The sequence below is a fragment of the Gymnoscopelus microlampas genome, assembly GCF_963454915.1.
Source record: "Gymnoscopelus microlampas genome assembly, chromosome: 17".
Classification (NCBI taxonomy): Eukaryota; Metazoa; Chordata; class Actinopteri; order Myctophiformes; family Myctophidae; genus Gymnoscopelus; species Gymnoscopelus microlampas.
The window spans coordinates 26,868,316-26,886,399 of record NC_139954.1 but is presented as its reverse complement, the minus strand read 5'-3'; the positions used below and the strand labels follow the sequence as shown (position 1 = coordinate 26,886,399).

Here is an 18,084-nt window from a genome sequence, read left to right as displayed (position 1 = left end):
GAGAGGAAAGAGCTTACTGCGCCTGCATCAGAGGAGAGGACCAGCAAAAAAAAACACGTCCCTTGTGGCTTCATCCGTCGCGGTCAAAACACTCCAACAGAACCGGCTACACAGCTCCATTTCTCTTCAAGTTGACGTGAAGCTAAAGAGCCAAGCTGGAGACCACAGTTCATTGCCCGCCGCAGGAACAGCAGCAGCAGTTCCAGTGGAGCGGCACAGAGCGGCAGCCTCCCCCCTGGACCGATGAACTGGCCGACATGTCCCGACACATCTACACCCGACACGGGGTTCAGGTTAGCGACGGGACGCAGAAGACAGTGTTTCAGGTAAACATGAACGACACACTGCACGGGTCATTATTTATGACTTCTCTTCTCTTCTCTTCTCTTCCTTCCTTTCTCCTCTCTGCTCTGCTCTGCTCCTCTCCTCTTCTCTTCTCCTCTTCTCTTCTCCTCTTCTAATCTTCTTCTCCTCTTCTCTTCTCTTTTCTTCTCTTCTAATCTCTCCTCTCCTCTCCTCTCCTCTCCTCTCCTCTCCTCTCCTCTCTTTTCTCTTCTTTAGGCTGGGCTAATTGGTGTTGTCAACACAGAAGTTCAAATTATGCTCTATCCTTTCCTATCCTGAGCTTGTCAACTTTGAAAATTCAAAAATGTTTGTTGCAGCTTTAATGATAATTTATTTTGCATTATGACACTGAGTTTTTGTCCTTTCCAATGAAAGCGACGCGTTCTCTCAGCTGAAATTTTAATCATTCCTAATGGCCTCTAATGTGTCATTAATCAAAAAGGGGTGCAGGCCTGCAGTATATGCGGAGAATTTCATTTATTTAAATGGAAACGAAATAGGGGTTTTAATTATGCATCAGTTTAGATGGAACTTGTCTCGTTTTAAATGGGGTTTGCAAGTGACTTGCAGAGGAAAATATGGCACGCAAAAAAATGTCAAACTGTCAATATGGCCTTGTTTAGTTTTAGTTTTGTATGGCAGATTTGTATTACATTTTCCACAGCCAGAATGATTAATCATAATAGAAACATTTACTGCAGTATGAGTCAGTAGGCTATATGCCAAAAAATAGTTTAAAAAGTGCTGTGTAGTATGAATTCAAATCAATACTGGTCTTAAAAGGGTAATGGTAGGCCTACACAATGACTAATAGAGGTGCACACAACATTGGCCTACCACCTGCCCATATGTAGTTTTGCAGTCCCCCTCACTTATTTAAAAGTTTAACTATTCATTTCTGAAAGAAAATAGAAGCTTGGCATATAGCCACTTGGCCCTGATCTGTTATCTACAAGCTGATAGGGAGGTGCATTATGTTCAAAAGGAATTGTGCCACAGAACAGCTCATGCCCTTCTAATGTCACAGGAGAGCAGGATATCACACTGTAAGAATGGTATTAAAGATGAATAAGGAACACTACAGTGTAGAAGTCCCAATTTTCTCTCCTGATCTTCAGCACACAATAAGATAGTGAATGCAAATAGTATAGGCGATACAGTATGACATACCGCACATACACTACATAATCTACTATATAAAGTTCAAGTTGCGTGTCTGTCTGTAGATATGCCCAAATATGGACGTCACATCATATGGAGATCTCCAATGTCAGAGCAAATAATTTATGCCCAAATACGGACATAGTGGGGGGGGGGGAGCTCGATCAGAAGATGGATTAGAAACGCTATTTTCCCCACGAGAGGGAGAGAGAGTAAAGGGGGGGTCAGGGGGAGGGATGGAGAACGGGATAGAGAGCCAATAACTCAGCTGGGAGGGGAGGGGGGCTCGATCAGCGCAAGAGAGGGACTGGTATATACACAGTGACCAAGCCACTGTCACTCCCAATTACAGGGTGAGAGACCTTTACTGTAAATAATGTATTCAGTTTACTTCCCAAAAGGCAAGTGTTCAGTTTTAGTGAACAGACAATGGTTGGCTTTATTCAAAGTTTGGAGAACTGTATAGAGTATTCAAAATAGCACATTTAATAATTAAAAACAACATCTGCTTGCATACAATAGCAGGTGAATGGATCTTAATAGATTACAGGAGGCAGTTCAGAGGGTGCTAGATGCTTGTCTTTACGGAGATCGCTGGAGGAAAGGTGCCTTTGTTGCACCGCAATTAGGATTTGCAGTTATCCTATGTGAGTGGTGGACAGGTAGACAGTAAATGTGAATTTTAAGTTTGCGTGTGTGTGTGTGTGTGTGTGTGTGTGTGTGTGTGTGTGTGTGTGATGTGTGTCCCTCTCCAGGCAAACAGAGGGACGTACTCCAGACGCAGTCGGCTGAAGAGGTCAGACGGTAGCACCACCTCCACCAGCTTTATCCTCAGACAGGTAGGACATAGTCTGTATGTGACTTATTAAAATCCTCAGTGTTTGGAATAACACTTAGGTTACATTTGTACACTCTGCTACCTATATTCTTATTCATTGATTTAACAACGCAAGAGACTCTCAACAACGCGGAGGAGTGTTCTCTCCTCTGCGTCATCAGTGCCCATACCCTAGGTGGGGTTGGCGAAAGGGCCTTTCTGTGTGGAGTTTGCATGTTCTCCCCGTGTCCCCAAGGGTAGGTACCCTCACAAAAACATGCAGTAATCCTGGTCACTATACCGCCTCCCCCTGGCCAGCTGGGGCGCCTGATGGAGGGGAAAGGAACTGGTTGGAATAACGTGTTCCTTCCACGGCGCGCGCTACGTCCAACAAGGGAAACTCTCCCCTGTCAGGTGATAAGAAGGTCAGTTGGCTCTCATGCATTGAAGGAGGCATGAGCTCGGCCCTGGCCTCCCTAGGTTGGCAGAGGGAGTGCAGTGCCCAGGATTACATAGAGATTGGCACTGGGTGTAAAAAATGGGGTTACAAAATCGTGGGATAAAAGAAAATTACTCTCAACATATAATAATACTTATAGCCAACTGCATCAGGGTAAAGGAAAAAAGGTAAAAGTAAAAAAGATGATGAGATTGCTTTTGTCTGTTCTCTTCTCATGCCACTCAGATCTCTCTCTCTCTCTCTCTCTCTCTCTCTCTCTCTCTCTCTCTCTCTCTCTCTCTCTCTCTCTCTCTCTCTCTCTCTCTCTCTCGCTCTCTCTCTCTCTCTATATATTACTGTAAATGAAATAACTACAATTTTGATAAATGACGTGGTATCGGATTGGCACAGACTGGCATACTCGCCGATACTGGTATTTGTATCAGAACAACTCTATAGAAAACCGATCCAACAATGTTGTGATTGTATTGGGCTTTTATTACTCTAATTTAATTAATCCTTTTTCACGTTCATCTCGAATGATCGGGTCGGACATTCCGCATGGCACCAGGCCTGCATAAGGGTCTGACTATTTGGAACCTACTGTATACCACTGCGGGGGCGGCAGTGGCTCAGGGGTAGAGTGGCCGTTTAGAGCGAACTGGAAAACCACAAGGTTCCCAGTTCGATTCCGGGCTGGGGCGCTCCCCTAGAGTTAGTGTCGAAGTGTCCTTGAGCAAGTCGCTGAACCCATAATTGCTCCCGATGAGTAGGTTGGTGCCTTGCATGGTTTCCTCTGCCATCGGTGTATGAATGTGTGTGTGAATGTGTTAATGGCACAATCTGTCTTCCACAACTCTTTTGTCTCAGAAACCCAGGATGAATTAAAGCTTATATCAGTTGGTACATAGAGTGCAGTCAAGATAGGCATTGCCTTGGCAGGAGCTTTTTGAGCACTGTACTGCTGTTGTTTGGGGAATCGGTGGCCTTGATTTGTATCATCCAGGGAATTTAGCCCACTCGGGCTGGCCAGTAATACAGCCATGTATAATTCATATTCTAGGGGTTAGACAGGGTTGCCTAAATACACTCCCTGCTCTCTCCTCACATGCAACATTGTGAAACAGTTTCAAATGCGTCCAGCAATTATTCTTTAACACAGCAAGGACTTGCGCTGGGCTGTGAGTCCATCCCAGCTAATAAGTTACCAAGGGAACTGCAGGCACACAGGGGCCATTCAGCAATGCAGGGACACTTTGTCTTTGGCTACCTTTTGTTCCAACCTATTTTGCTCTCATTCTCCCACCCCCAATCACTCACACCAGCACCAGCTGTCTGCTACAGGTTGAGCACACCAAAAGAAAACAAATCAGGTCAGCGGCTTTTTGAGGTAATAACAAAATAGGTGATGGCTTAAAGAAATTATAATAATTATGTAAGAGAGGTTGATTTTGAAGACACAGCACGGTTATGATGCAGTACTTTAATGAAGAGGGTGCCACAATCTCTTTTTGATGGCCAGAACAAACTCTGGTCTAATATTCAGTGAAGCCTAATTTTACATTCAACATAAACCACTTGTTTTACCAGCGTCATAATAGAGTTTATGATGGCTTCTCTGCGAACTCCCATCAGTGTTTGTTCAGCCTATTGACATTGCTCATTAATTATAGAACATGCACTGCGGGAAATCAGCATGGCATAATTATGCGGCTCACCGTGCTGATGGGAGGAAACTATATCCATCTGGGAACTCTCATTAAGACATAGCCTACTCAAAGGAACACACACGTTAAAGTTAAAGCACTCCTACATGTTTTCACCCACATGATACAAATAGTTTCAATCGCTCTCTCTCTTTTACATTTTTCATGCTCTCTCCAGCATAAATGATATGCAGCATTGTGCGCTCATTCACACCCACTCACATGCACAGGGATTTGGAGTCACCCTACGTATGTTTGTCATCAGGTGAGAAGAGGAGCAGTGGGCTCTGTGATTAAGCTCTTGCGTACCCTGGCGTATCCATGGTAACAACCACTGCTCAACAACAGGGGTTATGGCCAGCTGTTTGACTGGCAGGTAATAATCCTCAACTACACTTCTAAAAGTGTTAATTAAATAATTAAAGTAAATCATCGCTCTTTACTCTTCTGAGGGGTGGCTCGAAGGTTAATTACAAGGCAGCTTTGACAGAAACCCAGTGGAATAGATAATACAAAAAATTATACCCCCTCATGTCCACTATTTTGCTCTTACTTTTTACTTTAAATTGCCCAATATTCTAATGACGTAAGAGTGTGAATATGGTCAATATTCGTGTTTCATTTGCAAACCTGTGTGATGTATTGATCAAAGGTTTGGGGAGAAAGAGAGCCGGGGCTTTTATTTCATTCAGCTTCCAGATCTATGTGGTTGAGTGCAAATATGATGTTTGGAGTTTCCAGTGGTGGATTTACTGCGGATTGACCCAGAGTATTAGGGTTTGGATAAGATGAGCATGGCAAACAGCTAGAGCCTGTGAATATCTGGCATGACCTATGGTATCACTGACCTGCGTCTTCAAAGGAAAGTGAAAGGAAAGGGTACCCGCGTGCATGCATGTGTGGCACTATGCGTGCACGCGTGTGTGCGAGAAGGCAAGAAGTGGTCCACATTCACATCCTGCTGGAAGGTCCCCTGGGGAGAGGTGTTAAGCAGAGCAGAGTTAATTAAACTGAAGGACGTGACACATCAAAAAAGCTTTATTTCCGGCGAGTGACACGGTTGTATGACAAAGTATGAACTAGCCATTACCGTATTTTCCACACTATAAGGCGCACCGTCAGTGCGCCTTATAGTGCGGATGTGCCTTATAATCCGATGCGCCTTATATATGTATCAATATTGGTTCCCTTGGTTTCCACACTATAAGGCGCACCGTTAGTGCGCCTTATAGTGTGGATGCGCCTTATAATGCGGTGCGCCCTATATATGAAAATAATACATTTATTGAAGGTGCACCTTATACTCAGATGCGCCTTATAGTGCGGAAAATACGGTAGGCAAGAAGTGCCATGACTAATGCTGTATTCAGGTTATGCAGCTCCTATCACTGATCTCACTGCAGCCTCCACACTTTAGACAGAAAAATAAAAAAAATGGTTGGTCTTAGGGATGCTATCGAAACCACAATTGCCTGCCACTTCTTTTCACCTGCCAGTTAGGAGCCTGACCTCGAGGACATAGCACATGCGGAGAAACACCCTATTCCCCATTCCCTGTTGACAGACAACCTGTAGGAGCTGCTGAGTGACGAAGCTCTTCCCTCCTACAAACATGCCAGATGCACCATGCACCAGCATTCAAACCCCTTGTCTCCGCAGTAGTGGCCAGGAACTTTACCCCTGTGCCACGTTAATCAGATTTTCACATATGGTATGTTAGCCATCCATTAGAGCCTCCTGTGGACAGATGTTCACAACTAGCTTGGTGATTGGATGAGTTATGTGCTTGAATGCCCTCTGACCCTGACTCTACCTCTGTCAGTGTTGTGACGACAAGTGTCCCCCCATCGACATATTTTCACTGGTTAGGTTTAGGCATTAGATTAGAGATGGTTACGTTAGGCATGGCTTTGACATTGTTAAGGATGTACTATAGGAGGGAGTAGAGTTCTTAACTGAAAATTAAGGCCTGGCCCTAACTTGGCCCTAACTAAACAATTACCATAATGTTAGGCTAGATAATAGTTTTAAGAGTGGCCTTCTGTAAATCTCATCAATGCTAGCTGATAAATGACGATAGCTAAGCTTGCTGATTCTGAATGGACTTCTTAACCCACATTCATGGCCAGGAACACGAAGGTAGAACTCTCTCTGGTCTGTAATGCAAATCTGAATGCCATTTAATTGAATGGCCCATAGACTTGAATTAACTCTCTTGCTGGGGCAGGAAAGCTGAAAATGCAGCGACTTCCTCCCTGAGATTTAATTGCATTTCTGAATCACAATGCATCAAACAAAGACATCCATCCTACAAATTTATTTTTCAGTGTACAGCCCACAACGTGATAAGGAAGAGGCTGCTTTGTACAGCTAATTCCCCCTTATGTGGGTCGCGCGTGTGGCTGCACTGGACTCAGCAGCATGTTAATTCATGAATCACTCAATGGGCTCTGGCTGCTCCACCTCACCCCATCACTCTCATCTGCACCAAGCACTAGTTCGAGATGAACGAATCCCTTCCCACTGCATACGATACACATGACAGCTTTTTGTCCATCCACATACAATTCCAACTGTGGTAGAAATGCCATAAATCCAAATTGAGTGGCATTGTATATTAGTATATTAAATGTATCTGTATACTTGTATTGTATGTGTCTATGTCTGTTGTTCTGTTTGTTTGTATGGGACCCCCTCGGAAATGAGGTGCTGCATCTCAAGGGGCTAAAATATATCAGTAGATCAGTATACAAATGCTGTGTTGTCCAGGGGACTCATGCTGAGAAATAAGCATTACTAATTAGAGTTCTGATGACATATTCATCTTTGGGCTTTGGACTTGATTACAGTATATTCATCTGGAGCTATTCCTTTGCAAAGAAGTCCTGAGTCAGAGAAGCACCTACAGTAGCAGCATCATGTCTACATTATGTCTATCTGCTGTGATTCTAATACAAATAATGAATTATTCCTAAAAGCTACTAAATGCTGGATGCTGCAAAAAGTTTCTGAGTTCTTTGGCCTCTAGCGCTCTTGCTTGCACAAGATATGGAAAAATCATTCAAAAGGATCTGTCATTATTTCCTGTTTTAAGTCCTTACAATCCTTTAAATATCTAAAAGCAAATGATAGATAGATGAGGCCAGTGCAACAGAGCAAATTAATAATTCCCCCCCCCCACAATGAATTATTCCTAAAAGCTACTAAAAGCTGGATGCTGCTAAAAGTTTCTGAGTTCTTTGGCCTCTAGCGCTCTTGCTTGCACAAGATATGGGAGAATCCTTCAAAAGGATCTGTCATTATTTCCTGTTTTAAGTCCTTACAATCCTTTAAATATCTAAAAGCAAATGATAGATAGATGAGGCCAGTGCAACAGAGCAAATTAATAATTTGCCCCCCCCCCACATATTTTAGAGTTGCTGGACCCCTTAGAGTGCATTGCGGGGCCCATGAGGTCTGCCCCCTCAGGACAGCTGTCACATCTCAATTTGATGTTTGAAGTTTTTCACTTTAATATATTGTCTTTACCCCCCCCCCTGGATTGATAATAACTAAACTTGATGTTGAAGAAAGGTGCTTGTTTAAGCTGCTGTCTACCTGCTGTAATATTCCTTATCAGAAGAGGGCAGTGTTGCACAATTTTGACAGGACCAAAAGAAGCCTTTTAGAGTGACCATGGCAGTATTAGTTGATGTCCAATTATTTCACGTCCTTTATTGTCTCCGCCAGGCCGAAAGGCATGGCCGAGGTTATGTTTTGCTCCTACGCAAATGATCTCTATAGTCATGTGATCAAGACGGATCTGTTTTATTTTTCATATTCCATCCTGATTAGCTAAGATTGACATCTAAAGTTTGCAGGAGTGGCCCGTTTTGAACAAAATGCTGCAAATCATGAACGCAGCGTCTGATTGCGGTGAAACTTTGCACGTATATTCGCACTGCATTGAGGAACAAATGCCACCCTTAACATTGCCCTATTATAGCGCCACCATGAGGCCGTTTTTTTTTTTTTTTTTTTTTATATTACTCCTACATTATCTCTATAGTCAAGTGATCAAAACAGATCCTTCTGATTTTTCATATTACATCCTGATTAGCGAATTCCGAACATTGCTGGCCCACAATAACCTACCTGACCTGGTGGAGACCTGTGCTCAGAGGAGCACTTTTGTTTTTGTTTTAATCTTTTAATCTGAAGGATTTCTTATTTCCACTTCATGGCACTGTTACATTCAATCATAAATGGTTTAATCATCAGAGCCTTACTAGATCAAAGTCAGGCTCTGATCTTCAGATCTCCTCGAGTACTCTTGACCCTTTTCTCACTGCGTTGTATATCATCAGTTCTGCCATAGCCCCAACATCTGAAGATGGATGGTAAAGTTATGGGCCCTGTGTGTACATGAAGATGTAATGACAAAAAACCGAGGTGTGTAACAGAGCAGGGATAACAACAGGCCAAGATCTCATTTTATGTTTACAGTATGATGATGTTTATCATCGCTCAGCCATTAAACTATGTCCGGGTGTTACCTGGGTGAATGATGGGTCGGCTTTAAAGGGAGTGCTGTGCTTGGTGTCGAGTCGGTAGGATAGGCGGTTGTCCAAAACCGGCAGAAAAGGCTTTGGCGCCATGGCCCAAATGAGCCAATTGATTGCCAAGGCAACCCCTGTCTAAGCTTGATTTGGCAAATTACCCATACCTGCCATTTGATTAGTTAGTCAGTCCATTCTCCACACATTCTTCATAGACGTTTACCACTGCACTTTACCATATGGCCACAAAAGGGACACAGACAGACAGTTACAACACACAGTGCAGAGAATGGTGGAGCTGAAGATCCTCCTGTGTGTGTGCTCTCTCTCTCTCTCTCCTCTTCCTTATTCACAGCCAGCCAAGCTGACTGGAGCATCCCCTGGCCAATCAGCATGCTGCATCCCTTTCTCTGTCATCACCTAGTGCGGGAGGAAGGGTTTGGCTCCTGCGCTGTGTGTGTGTGTGTGTGTGTGTGTGTGTGTGTGTGTGTGTGTGTGTGTGTGTGTGTGTGTGTGTGTGTGTGTGTGTGTGTGTGTGTGTGTGTGTGTGTGTGTGTGTGTGTGTGTGTGAGAGAAAGAGAGAGAGTGATAGAGAGAGAGGCAGAGAGAGAGAGTGTGTGTGTGTGTGTGTGTGTGTGTGTGTGTGTGTGTGTGTGTGTGTGTGTGTGCTTGGAAGGCAGATAAAATGCCAGGTCTGCTCTGCCTCTGGGGACAACCAGGCTGCCTTATAATGGGAACCAACACTCGTTAGGCTCTGAAGCTCGGGGGTGATATTATTCAATTCACTGTCTATTCGGGGAAAGAGAACGGGCTCCACTTTTCTCATCTGCTCCTGTGGTGGGGTCTCCTCTGCTCTGCCTACCTTCATGTGGAGAGGGGGACAGGGTTGTAAACCCCCCCAGCCCCCCTTTCTCACCATCTATCCTCCATCGAAGCTGGTTGATCGGCAGTCGCTTTTACTTTTGTCCATTCTCTCAAGAGGTGCTTTTGGGAATATCACTCCTCCATGTACGATAATTTGTACCTTCATGGATTCGAAGACTCGGAAGCGGTGAGTGGGTGTGGGTGAGGCGGTACAGTAGTGGTGTGAAATACCTGCAAGTCGCGCTTTTTCTATTGTGTCGTGTGTGTGTGTGTGGTGCCTACCGTACATGCTTAATGACACACACACACGCAAGCACAAGAATGAGTGCTTGTGTGTGTGTGTGTGCGTGTGTAAACAGTGTAGGGAAAGGATGTATTGACACTTGTCTACATTCATCGTGCACATTGTTGCTTCCCTCTGGGGAGTCAGAAGTGGTTGGGGGAAGGGTGTGTGTGTGTGCGTGCATGTGTGCATTTATGTATGTGCATGCGTGCATGTATGTGTGTTTGATAGTCAGAGACAGAAAGAGAACGCGCCGTAGTGTTGTTTTTCGACTCGGAGCGCATTGTTAAAAGTCTCTCTTTGCTCCAACCTGTAGGGTGCTCCCCAGGCATCAGACTTGGGGATGCAAACAAGAGGAAGCCATGCCCACTTCCATCTACCTGAGCATCTACTGATCTGGACAGTGTTGCTTTTCCATCGTTCTGTATGGCCTAAAGGGTGATTTATAGTACTTGGTTGTGTGCCAGCATCACACACCAAAAATAGCAGATCCTCAAGCTCACAACACACATTGTGAGCTTGTGGATCTGCTACTTTTGATGGGAGACATGCCGCAAATCCAAGTATAACTCACTGTTTGTGTGCGTGTGTTCATGAGAGTGATTCTCATCCATATAAGTGTCTTCACTTATTCTTAGCTGAAGTAAAAGCAGAGAGAAATAATGTACTTTGTTCCAATCAGACATTTCTCTGTGACGTATTGTTGACTTTCTTCCACTGTTTTTATAAATGTTACCAGTAGGACTGGACAAAATTAGGGTTGTCCGATATTGGCTTTTTTACCGATAACCGATATACCGATATTGTCCAACTCTTAATTACCGATACCGATATCAACCGATACCGATATATGCGGGGATTATTGTGATTAGGGTAAGCTCAAATTTCATATCACACACACCATATACAGTAAGAACTCCTGTAACTTATTTATAAAGCAAAAAAAAAAAAAAAAAAAAACCGATACCGATATTTTCCCGATATCAATTTTTATGCTAATATCGGCCGATAATATCGGGAGGCCGATAATATCGGACATCCCTAGACAAAATCAAATATTAATATAGCTGCAAGCAGCAATTAGCGGTTTCGAGAATAATGGCAGACTGGCAGACTGTGACAAGAGTGGCAGACTGGCAGACTGGCAGACTTTGACAGAGTGGCAGACTGGCAGACTGGCAGACTGGCAGACTGGCAGACTTTGACAGAGTGGCAGACTGGCAGACTGTGACAGAGTGGCAGACTGGCAGACTGGCAGACTGTGACAGACTGTGGCAGACTGGCAGACAGACAGACTGTGGCAGACTGGCAGACTGGCAGACAGACAGACAGACAGACAGTGACAGAGTGGCAGACTGTGACAGAGTGAGAGAGAGAGAGAGAGAGAGAGAGAGAGAGAGAGAGAGAGAGAGAGAGAGAGAGAGAAGAGAGAGAGAGAGAGAGAGAGAGAGAGAGAGAGCAAAGTGCACATGTCTGAATTAACAGGGTCATGTTTTGCATAATGCAATTTAAATGTAAACTGTGACAAGTGGGGTTTGAGCCGTGGACCTTTGGCACATGAGACTAACACTGTATTGATCAAGCTATTCAATCCACAGCCTTGGTCAGTGAGAAGGGAGAATCCAACAAAACAAAACAAAACAAAAGAGGGAATGAAGTACATCATACATTGAAAACAAGTACTCTCAATAAGCGTTTCATTTAACAATTGCATGTTTATTCATTGATACAGTCATGTTGTGTGTAATGCAATTGAGTTGAGGTCTGCATGAGGTGAGATTTGAACCGGCGACGCTCTGGTATCAAGGCAGATGATTAAGCCATTGGGCCAACAGACCCGAACTGATGAAAAGGGAGTTCACACACATGACACACTTTCACGCAAATTGCTCAGAAATACTGGATTTAAATGTTTTTCAAACTGCTCAAAATTGCAGACAATCTAAGGGCGGAGTTTACTGGTTAACAATTGCACATGCATTCATTGATACAGTCATGTTGTGTGCAATGCAATTATAATGAATTCTACATGACGTGGGATTCGAACCAGGAACCCTGTGGTTTCAAGGCAGATGATTAAGCCATTGGGCAAACAGACCTGTACTAGTGAAAAGGGAGTTCACACACATGACACACTTTCACGCAAATTGCTCAGAAATCCTTGGTTTAAATGTTTTTCAAACTGCTCAATATATTTCGGAATGGAAACTAGTGGAAAATAGTCGATCTACAAGCTCACAACGCGTTGCTATCTAAAAAGGTGTGAGATTGTAGATCGGCTATTTTCACAAGAAAGTATGTCATACATTAAAAAAAACTACTCTCAAAAGCATTTCGTGTTATTGTCTAAACATTGCACTTGTCTGAATTAACAGGGTCATGTTTTGTACAATGCAATTTAAATGTGAACTGTAATAAGTGGGATTCGAACCAGGGACCTTCGGCACATGAGACTCACACTCTACTGGTGGAGCTATCCAGTACACAGCCTTAGACAGTGAAAAGGGAGAATCCAACAAAACAAAACAAAAGCGCGAATGAAGTACGTCATACATTGAAAAGAACTACTTTCAAGTATGCATTTCTCGTCATCTTTAACAATTGCACATGTATTCATTGGTTTAGTCATGTTGTGTGCAATGCAATTATAATTAAGTCTACCTGAGGTGGGATTCGAACCGGCTACCCTATGGTTTCAAGGCAGATGATTAAGCGATCAAGCTATTGAACCAACACACCTGAACCTGTGAAAAAGGGCCTCAAACATGTATTTGACACAGTTTCATGCAAATTGCTCAGAAATCCTGGATTTAAATGTTTTTCAAACTGCTCAAAATTGCAGACAATCTAAGGGCAGAGCTTACTGGTCAAAGTGATACATGTGTTCCTCATGAGTCAAGGCACATGTGTAAGCAGGTTTAACGGCTGTCGGCCAAACGAGGCATGACTTTTGCCTGTTTAAAGTTTGCATTTTCAAAAAATTGCTATAGCGCCCCCCTTTGACCAATTGGAGTAAGATTGGTTTCAGTGATACTTGGAAGGACCCTCTACAATATTGCAAAGTGTCAAACAAATGTGAGTCTGCATGTATGTGTTAGGGGCAGATGAATAATTTAAAAAAAGCTGCAATTTTCATTGGCTTATAAAAGCTTAACGTTTTCACTTATGGAAAATCCGCTAAGTTACGTTTGTCGGCATTGGTCCAAAGTTCATGTGTATACAGTTTCGTACAGATTGCTCATAAATCCCAGGAGAAGTGATTTTTTTACTGCTTTTTACTGCTTTTCATAGAATTCGAAATGGTGGGAGATCTAAAGGTCAGAGGTCAAAAGTCAAACAGCGAAAGTTGTTAGGCATGAGGAGACGCATGTGTGTATCGAAGTTTCATGGCTGTAGGTCGAACAGGGCATGAGCTGTACCTGTTCAAAGTTGGCATGTTCAATTGAGTGCTACAGCGCCACCCTTTGGCCAATGGTTGTGAGTTTCGGGTTTTCGCCGTTTGGCATAGCCCTCTACCATATTGCCGAATTTCATAAGAAGTGACCAGGCGGTTAGGCCAGAACTGGCAAAAACGGCGGAAGAATAATAATAATAATAGTGAAAGTGTAGAGATGTAATAGGGTTCGAAGCCTTACAGGCTCTCGAAACCTAATAATATTTTTGACCAAATATCTTGATATTGATATTGTGGGTTGTGGCAATATTATGGGGATGGCTAAATATTTACACAATGTATATTTTTTTTTTAAGTGAGCAAAGGCAAATAATATAACATAATATTTTACTGTAATGCAGCCTTTAAAACCAGGAAAAGACAACACTTATCTTAAGCCATATTATATCACAATATTACCATCCATCATCCCAGCCGATGTCTAGTAAAATATATAATATTGAGTTATGCCAATTGATCCCCACACACACACACACTGCTGTTGTATCCTACTGACTCACCTGCCAGTGAGGACCCCCACTGGTCCCCCGGCATAATCCTCAGCCTTCGGCCGTTCCGGCCTCCTGGCGAGGAAATAATTACCTGCTAAGCTATAATGCACACTGTTGAGTCATAGCAACCAAGTAGGACCTTTTACCAAAGGCTACAATTTCCAAGTAGAGATCCAATGATCTAATGATTTTATGATTTAAATTCAAACTGAAATCCTTCAGTTTGAAGCAATCTGTTTGGTAGAGTGCGTTAATACAATACAACTAGTATTACAACTACTGGAGTGTGGATTCCCAAAGAGCCGGGATCTAACAACACTTTTCTGTCTGTTACCCTTAACCCATTAAGACCGGGAATCTGTGTCATTTTAAGATTTCTTTGGCTATTCAAAAATAGCAGATATACAAGCTCATAGTGTGGCATCGAGTGCTGCGCTATGAGCTTGTATATCTGCTATTTTGTTTATTGCCAAAGAAATCTAAAATTACACTGATGCGTTCCCGGATTGAATGGGTTAATGATCTCTGTCTGATTCGGAATTAGGATTTTGGTGGGAAATCTATCACTTCTCATCATATGTGAAATATAAGCATTGAGAGTCACTGGTTCTGAAGTCATGTCAATAAAGCCGGAGTCTTTAATTCCGTTTGAGATTCTTCAGTTCATTCATGTCTCGGCCAAAATCAGAGATGGAGCAGATTGTGTCAGTGACTGTAGTCAGCAGTCAAATGAATCAAATCATGTGCCAGCGGAGATATTGCGCTTGTGTGCTTCAGGCAGTACTACAACCAGCAGGTGTCCTACCTGACACCATTGCATATTTAAAGTCACAAGAAAGCTTTCTCACATAAACATTTTAGAACTGAAGGTGACCTAACCAAAACCTAACGTCAAAACAACAAGGCGGTAAACATCCAAGGTTGCCACTGAATACAAAACTCTCTAGTCTAGCTGATAGGCTATTGGAGTACTACAGTATGTCCACAGTCTATCTTGCTGTAACCCAGTTTTAGTGCTGTATTGGCAGTATTTCAGTTCAACGTATCTGAGGCTTTTAGTGGCCTTGTGCTTGACTATCAGTGCTGTCATTGGCCTGTTAGTGTTGGACTTTTTAGGAAGTGAGTCTTTGTCCAAGACTTCTGCGAGATGACTGAGGTCACGGAGTCCAGCAATCTTCAGCCTGTGACTACTGGATGATCTGTTATGTTACAGTATGCTAGGATTTTGCATGACTCATTTCTAAATGTTAACACATGAAGGTATTATAGGCCACACATAAGGAGTATTGACATTTATGATATTAGTAGATGCAGCATATGTGTGTTCCAATATGGTAGTATATGACCATGCCTTCTACCTGCTGGTGAAGTTTCATAGTTCATAAAGACTGTATATGGCCCTACTTGCAAACATGGAGGATTCTGTGTGCTTCTAGCGTCAGTATGACCTGATAGGTGTGGAGGGCAGGAGAGAGAGAGAGAGAGAGAGAGAGAGAGAGAGAGAGAGAGAGAGAGAGAGAGAGAGAGAGAGAGAGAGAGAGAGAGAGAGAGAGAGAGAGAGAGAGAGAGAGAGAGATGATTGGGAAGCAGAGAGAGAGAGAGAGAGAGAGAGAGAGATGATTGGGAAGCAGAGCGAGCTTTGGCGTCTGGAGAGATAAGGCTTGAGTGTGGCACGATGGACTCAAGTCTGGCCACTTGACACTCCTAGATAATAGCCTCACTAATGACCCCGTCATTGTACCGTGTGTGCGTATTTGCGTGTGTGCGTATTTGCGTGCGCGCGTGTGTGTGTGTGTGTGTGTGTGAGAGAGACAGAGACAGAGAGAGAGAGCAAATGTGGATGGGGTGGCTGTTGCTTGTGTGCTTGTGCCCGTGAGAGTCATTTTAGGAATGTTTTAAAGTGCTTCGTGCTCTGAATTCTTCTCTCCCTCTTGCTATAAGTGAAGAGGTGGTAAATGATGTCACCTTCGTTTCTCGTAATCTCAATGTTTTCACTTTCTTGGAAGACTTATGTGGCCAAAGTACTGTAGTGTGGCAGAGTTCCAAAAAACATATTTGCAATGTAGTTCAGCTTTTTTTTTATACGTAATTTTTTTGGGGGAAAATGCATAATATAAGACAACTCCCTTTACCACTCGAGCCTTATTTATACTTTGTCGTACAGCGTGCTGAAAATAAGTGATCTACAAGCTCACCTATTTTCAGAATGAAAACATTTGAACATTTTCACCTATATGATCAGGTGAAAGTGGTTAAAGAAAGCACAGTGGTACAGTCAAATCCAGAATGTTAATTAAATTCTGAGAATGTACAGATGGAGCCAGAAGGGGGAGATTTAGCTGTGTGCTATGAAAACCACAGGTAAACCCTGTGGAGCAAGCAGATATTTCCAGAAAGGTGTTTCATTATTTTCAGCCAACATAAATGGAGAGGTGTTCTCTGTAGGTTTAAGGTGTGGTGACGTGCTGTGACGCGCTGTGAGCTTGTAGATATGTAGGTATAAAATAGGGCTAAAGTGGTTAATGTATGTTTTATAATATAATAATTTAACTAATTTTACTAGCAAAGTAACTAGTAACTAAAGTTTTCAAATAATTGTAGTAGAGCAAAAGTACAATATTTGCCTCTGAGATGTAGTGGAGTAGAAGTAAAAGTATAGACAATTGGAAATACTCCGGTAAAGTAAAAGTACCTCAAAAACACCACTGGGTCTAAGGTGTGGCTTCCTCTTCAGTCTCCATATAGATTTAATTTGTAATGAGGCAGTAAATAACAGTTATTTGTATCAAAGGAAAGACTCCCATGGCTCTGAATAGATCGTTACCACGGGTGCCTATAGGAACCCCAGACAAAGGCATTAATCCTCTCCGTACTCCTGGGCAGATTGATTTGAAAGCCTTAATGCTATTCCCATCCTCTGTTGCACAGTTCACTATTTATTTTTTAATGAAATTATTGATACGTATTTTTATAGCGTTTTCTTTTTCTGCAGTCAAGCCATTTTTTCAGGGTTTCTGCAGTAGCAGCACATTATACCTGTAATCCATGGCGCTTGCATGCGTACTTCGTCTTCTACCAAATTTGGTGACAGCTGTTTGTGACGCGTATTTTCTGCTTCTGCACATTAAAATCCTGAGTGTTATTTCAACTCTTGGATGGTAAAATCAAAATGGACTCTTACAGGTGAACATTCAGGTTTTTGCTGTGTATGTTTTTCAGGAACTTAAGCAATTCATGTTTGATGATATCTCTGCGAGTATGAATTGATTACTAGGTCTGTCATTAATGTACATTCAACTCTTGACTGGCCTAGAGGACACGTCTAGCTTGTAGAGGGAAGAACCCTCCCATGAAAGAGCTCACTAAGGAGATAACACTGTTTCCGTCAAAATGCTTCTTCCGCCTTCATATGAGTTATCATGATGCAAAATCCATGTTCTGACGTGAAAGTGTCATTGGAGACAGTAATTGGAGGAGATGGTTGTGCAAGGGAAGCGGATTTTCAGTAGAAGAAATTGGTGAATAGGGCAGGAATTTTAAGCAATATATCACGCCTAATCCACATGTCAAACAGCCCTTTGTAAGCACTTTTTTCCTCACTTGCTCCCATGAGCTTTCATGTGTATGAGAGATAGGGGTGGGGGGTGGGGGTACACACATTTTCTTTAAAGCTGACTGCAACATACAGTATGGGGATATGGTAAATGCCAGAAATACAGACACATCTTTGATTTCTAAATGTACTATAATCTTGCGATAATATTGTAAGTGTGCCATGCCATCACTGTAATCACCTACTGTTTTCAACGCCAAGATTTGAATTAATTCCAACCTGCATTATAGTTTCTGTCTGTCTGCAGTCAACCTAATCTTTTGCTTTGTACTTTGTATGGAAGAATATATTTCATGGAAATCTCTTCAAATACTAGTGAGCAGTGCTAATAAGGTGTTAGCATGCTGGTGTGGCTCCACTGTCTCTTCTCATG

At 42.7% G+C, this 18,084-nt stretch overlaps 1 protein-coding gene across 6 annotated transcripts in view; it reads left to right on the top strand.

Annotated features, from left to right (window-relative positions):
* Window positions 1–257: 257 nt before the first annotated feature.
* The window catches only part of LOC311064750 (voltage-dependent L-type calcium channel subunit beta-4-like), a gene marked incomplete at both ends in the record, with an annotated part of 48,651 nt that continues 30,824 nt past the window's right edge, over window positions 258–18,084 (top strand). For 3 of the 6 annotated variants that reach the window (XM_084084677.1, XM_084084678.1, XM_084084676.1), the window contains 2 exons: window positions 258–326; window positions 2,262–2,345. In XM_084084677.1, coding sequence (XP_083940803.1) covers window positions 258–326; window positions 2,262–2,345 — 153 coding nt within the window. Of the gene's footprint in view, window positions 327–2,261; window positions 2,346–10,012; window positions 10,058–18,084 lie in introns of those variants that run through there. The other 3 variants (XM_084084681.1, XM_084084680.1, XM_084084679.1) reach the window with 2 other exon arrangements.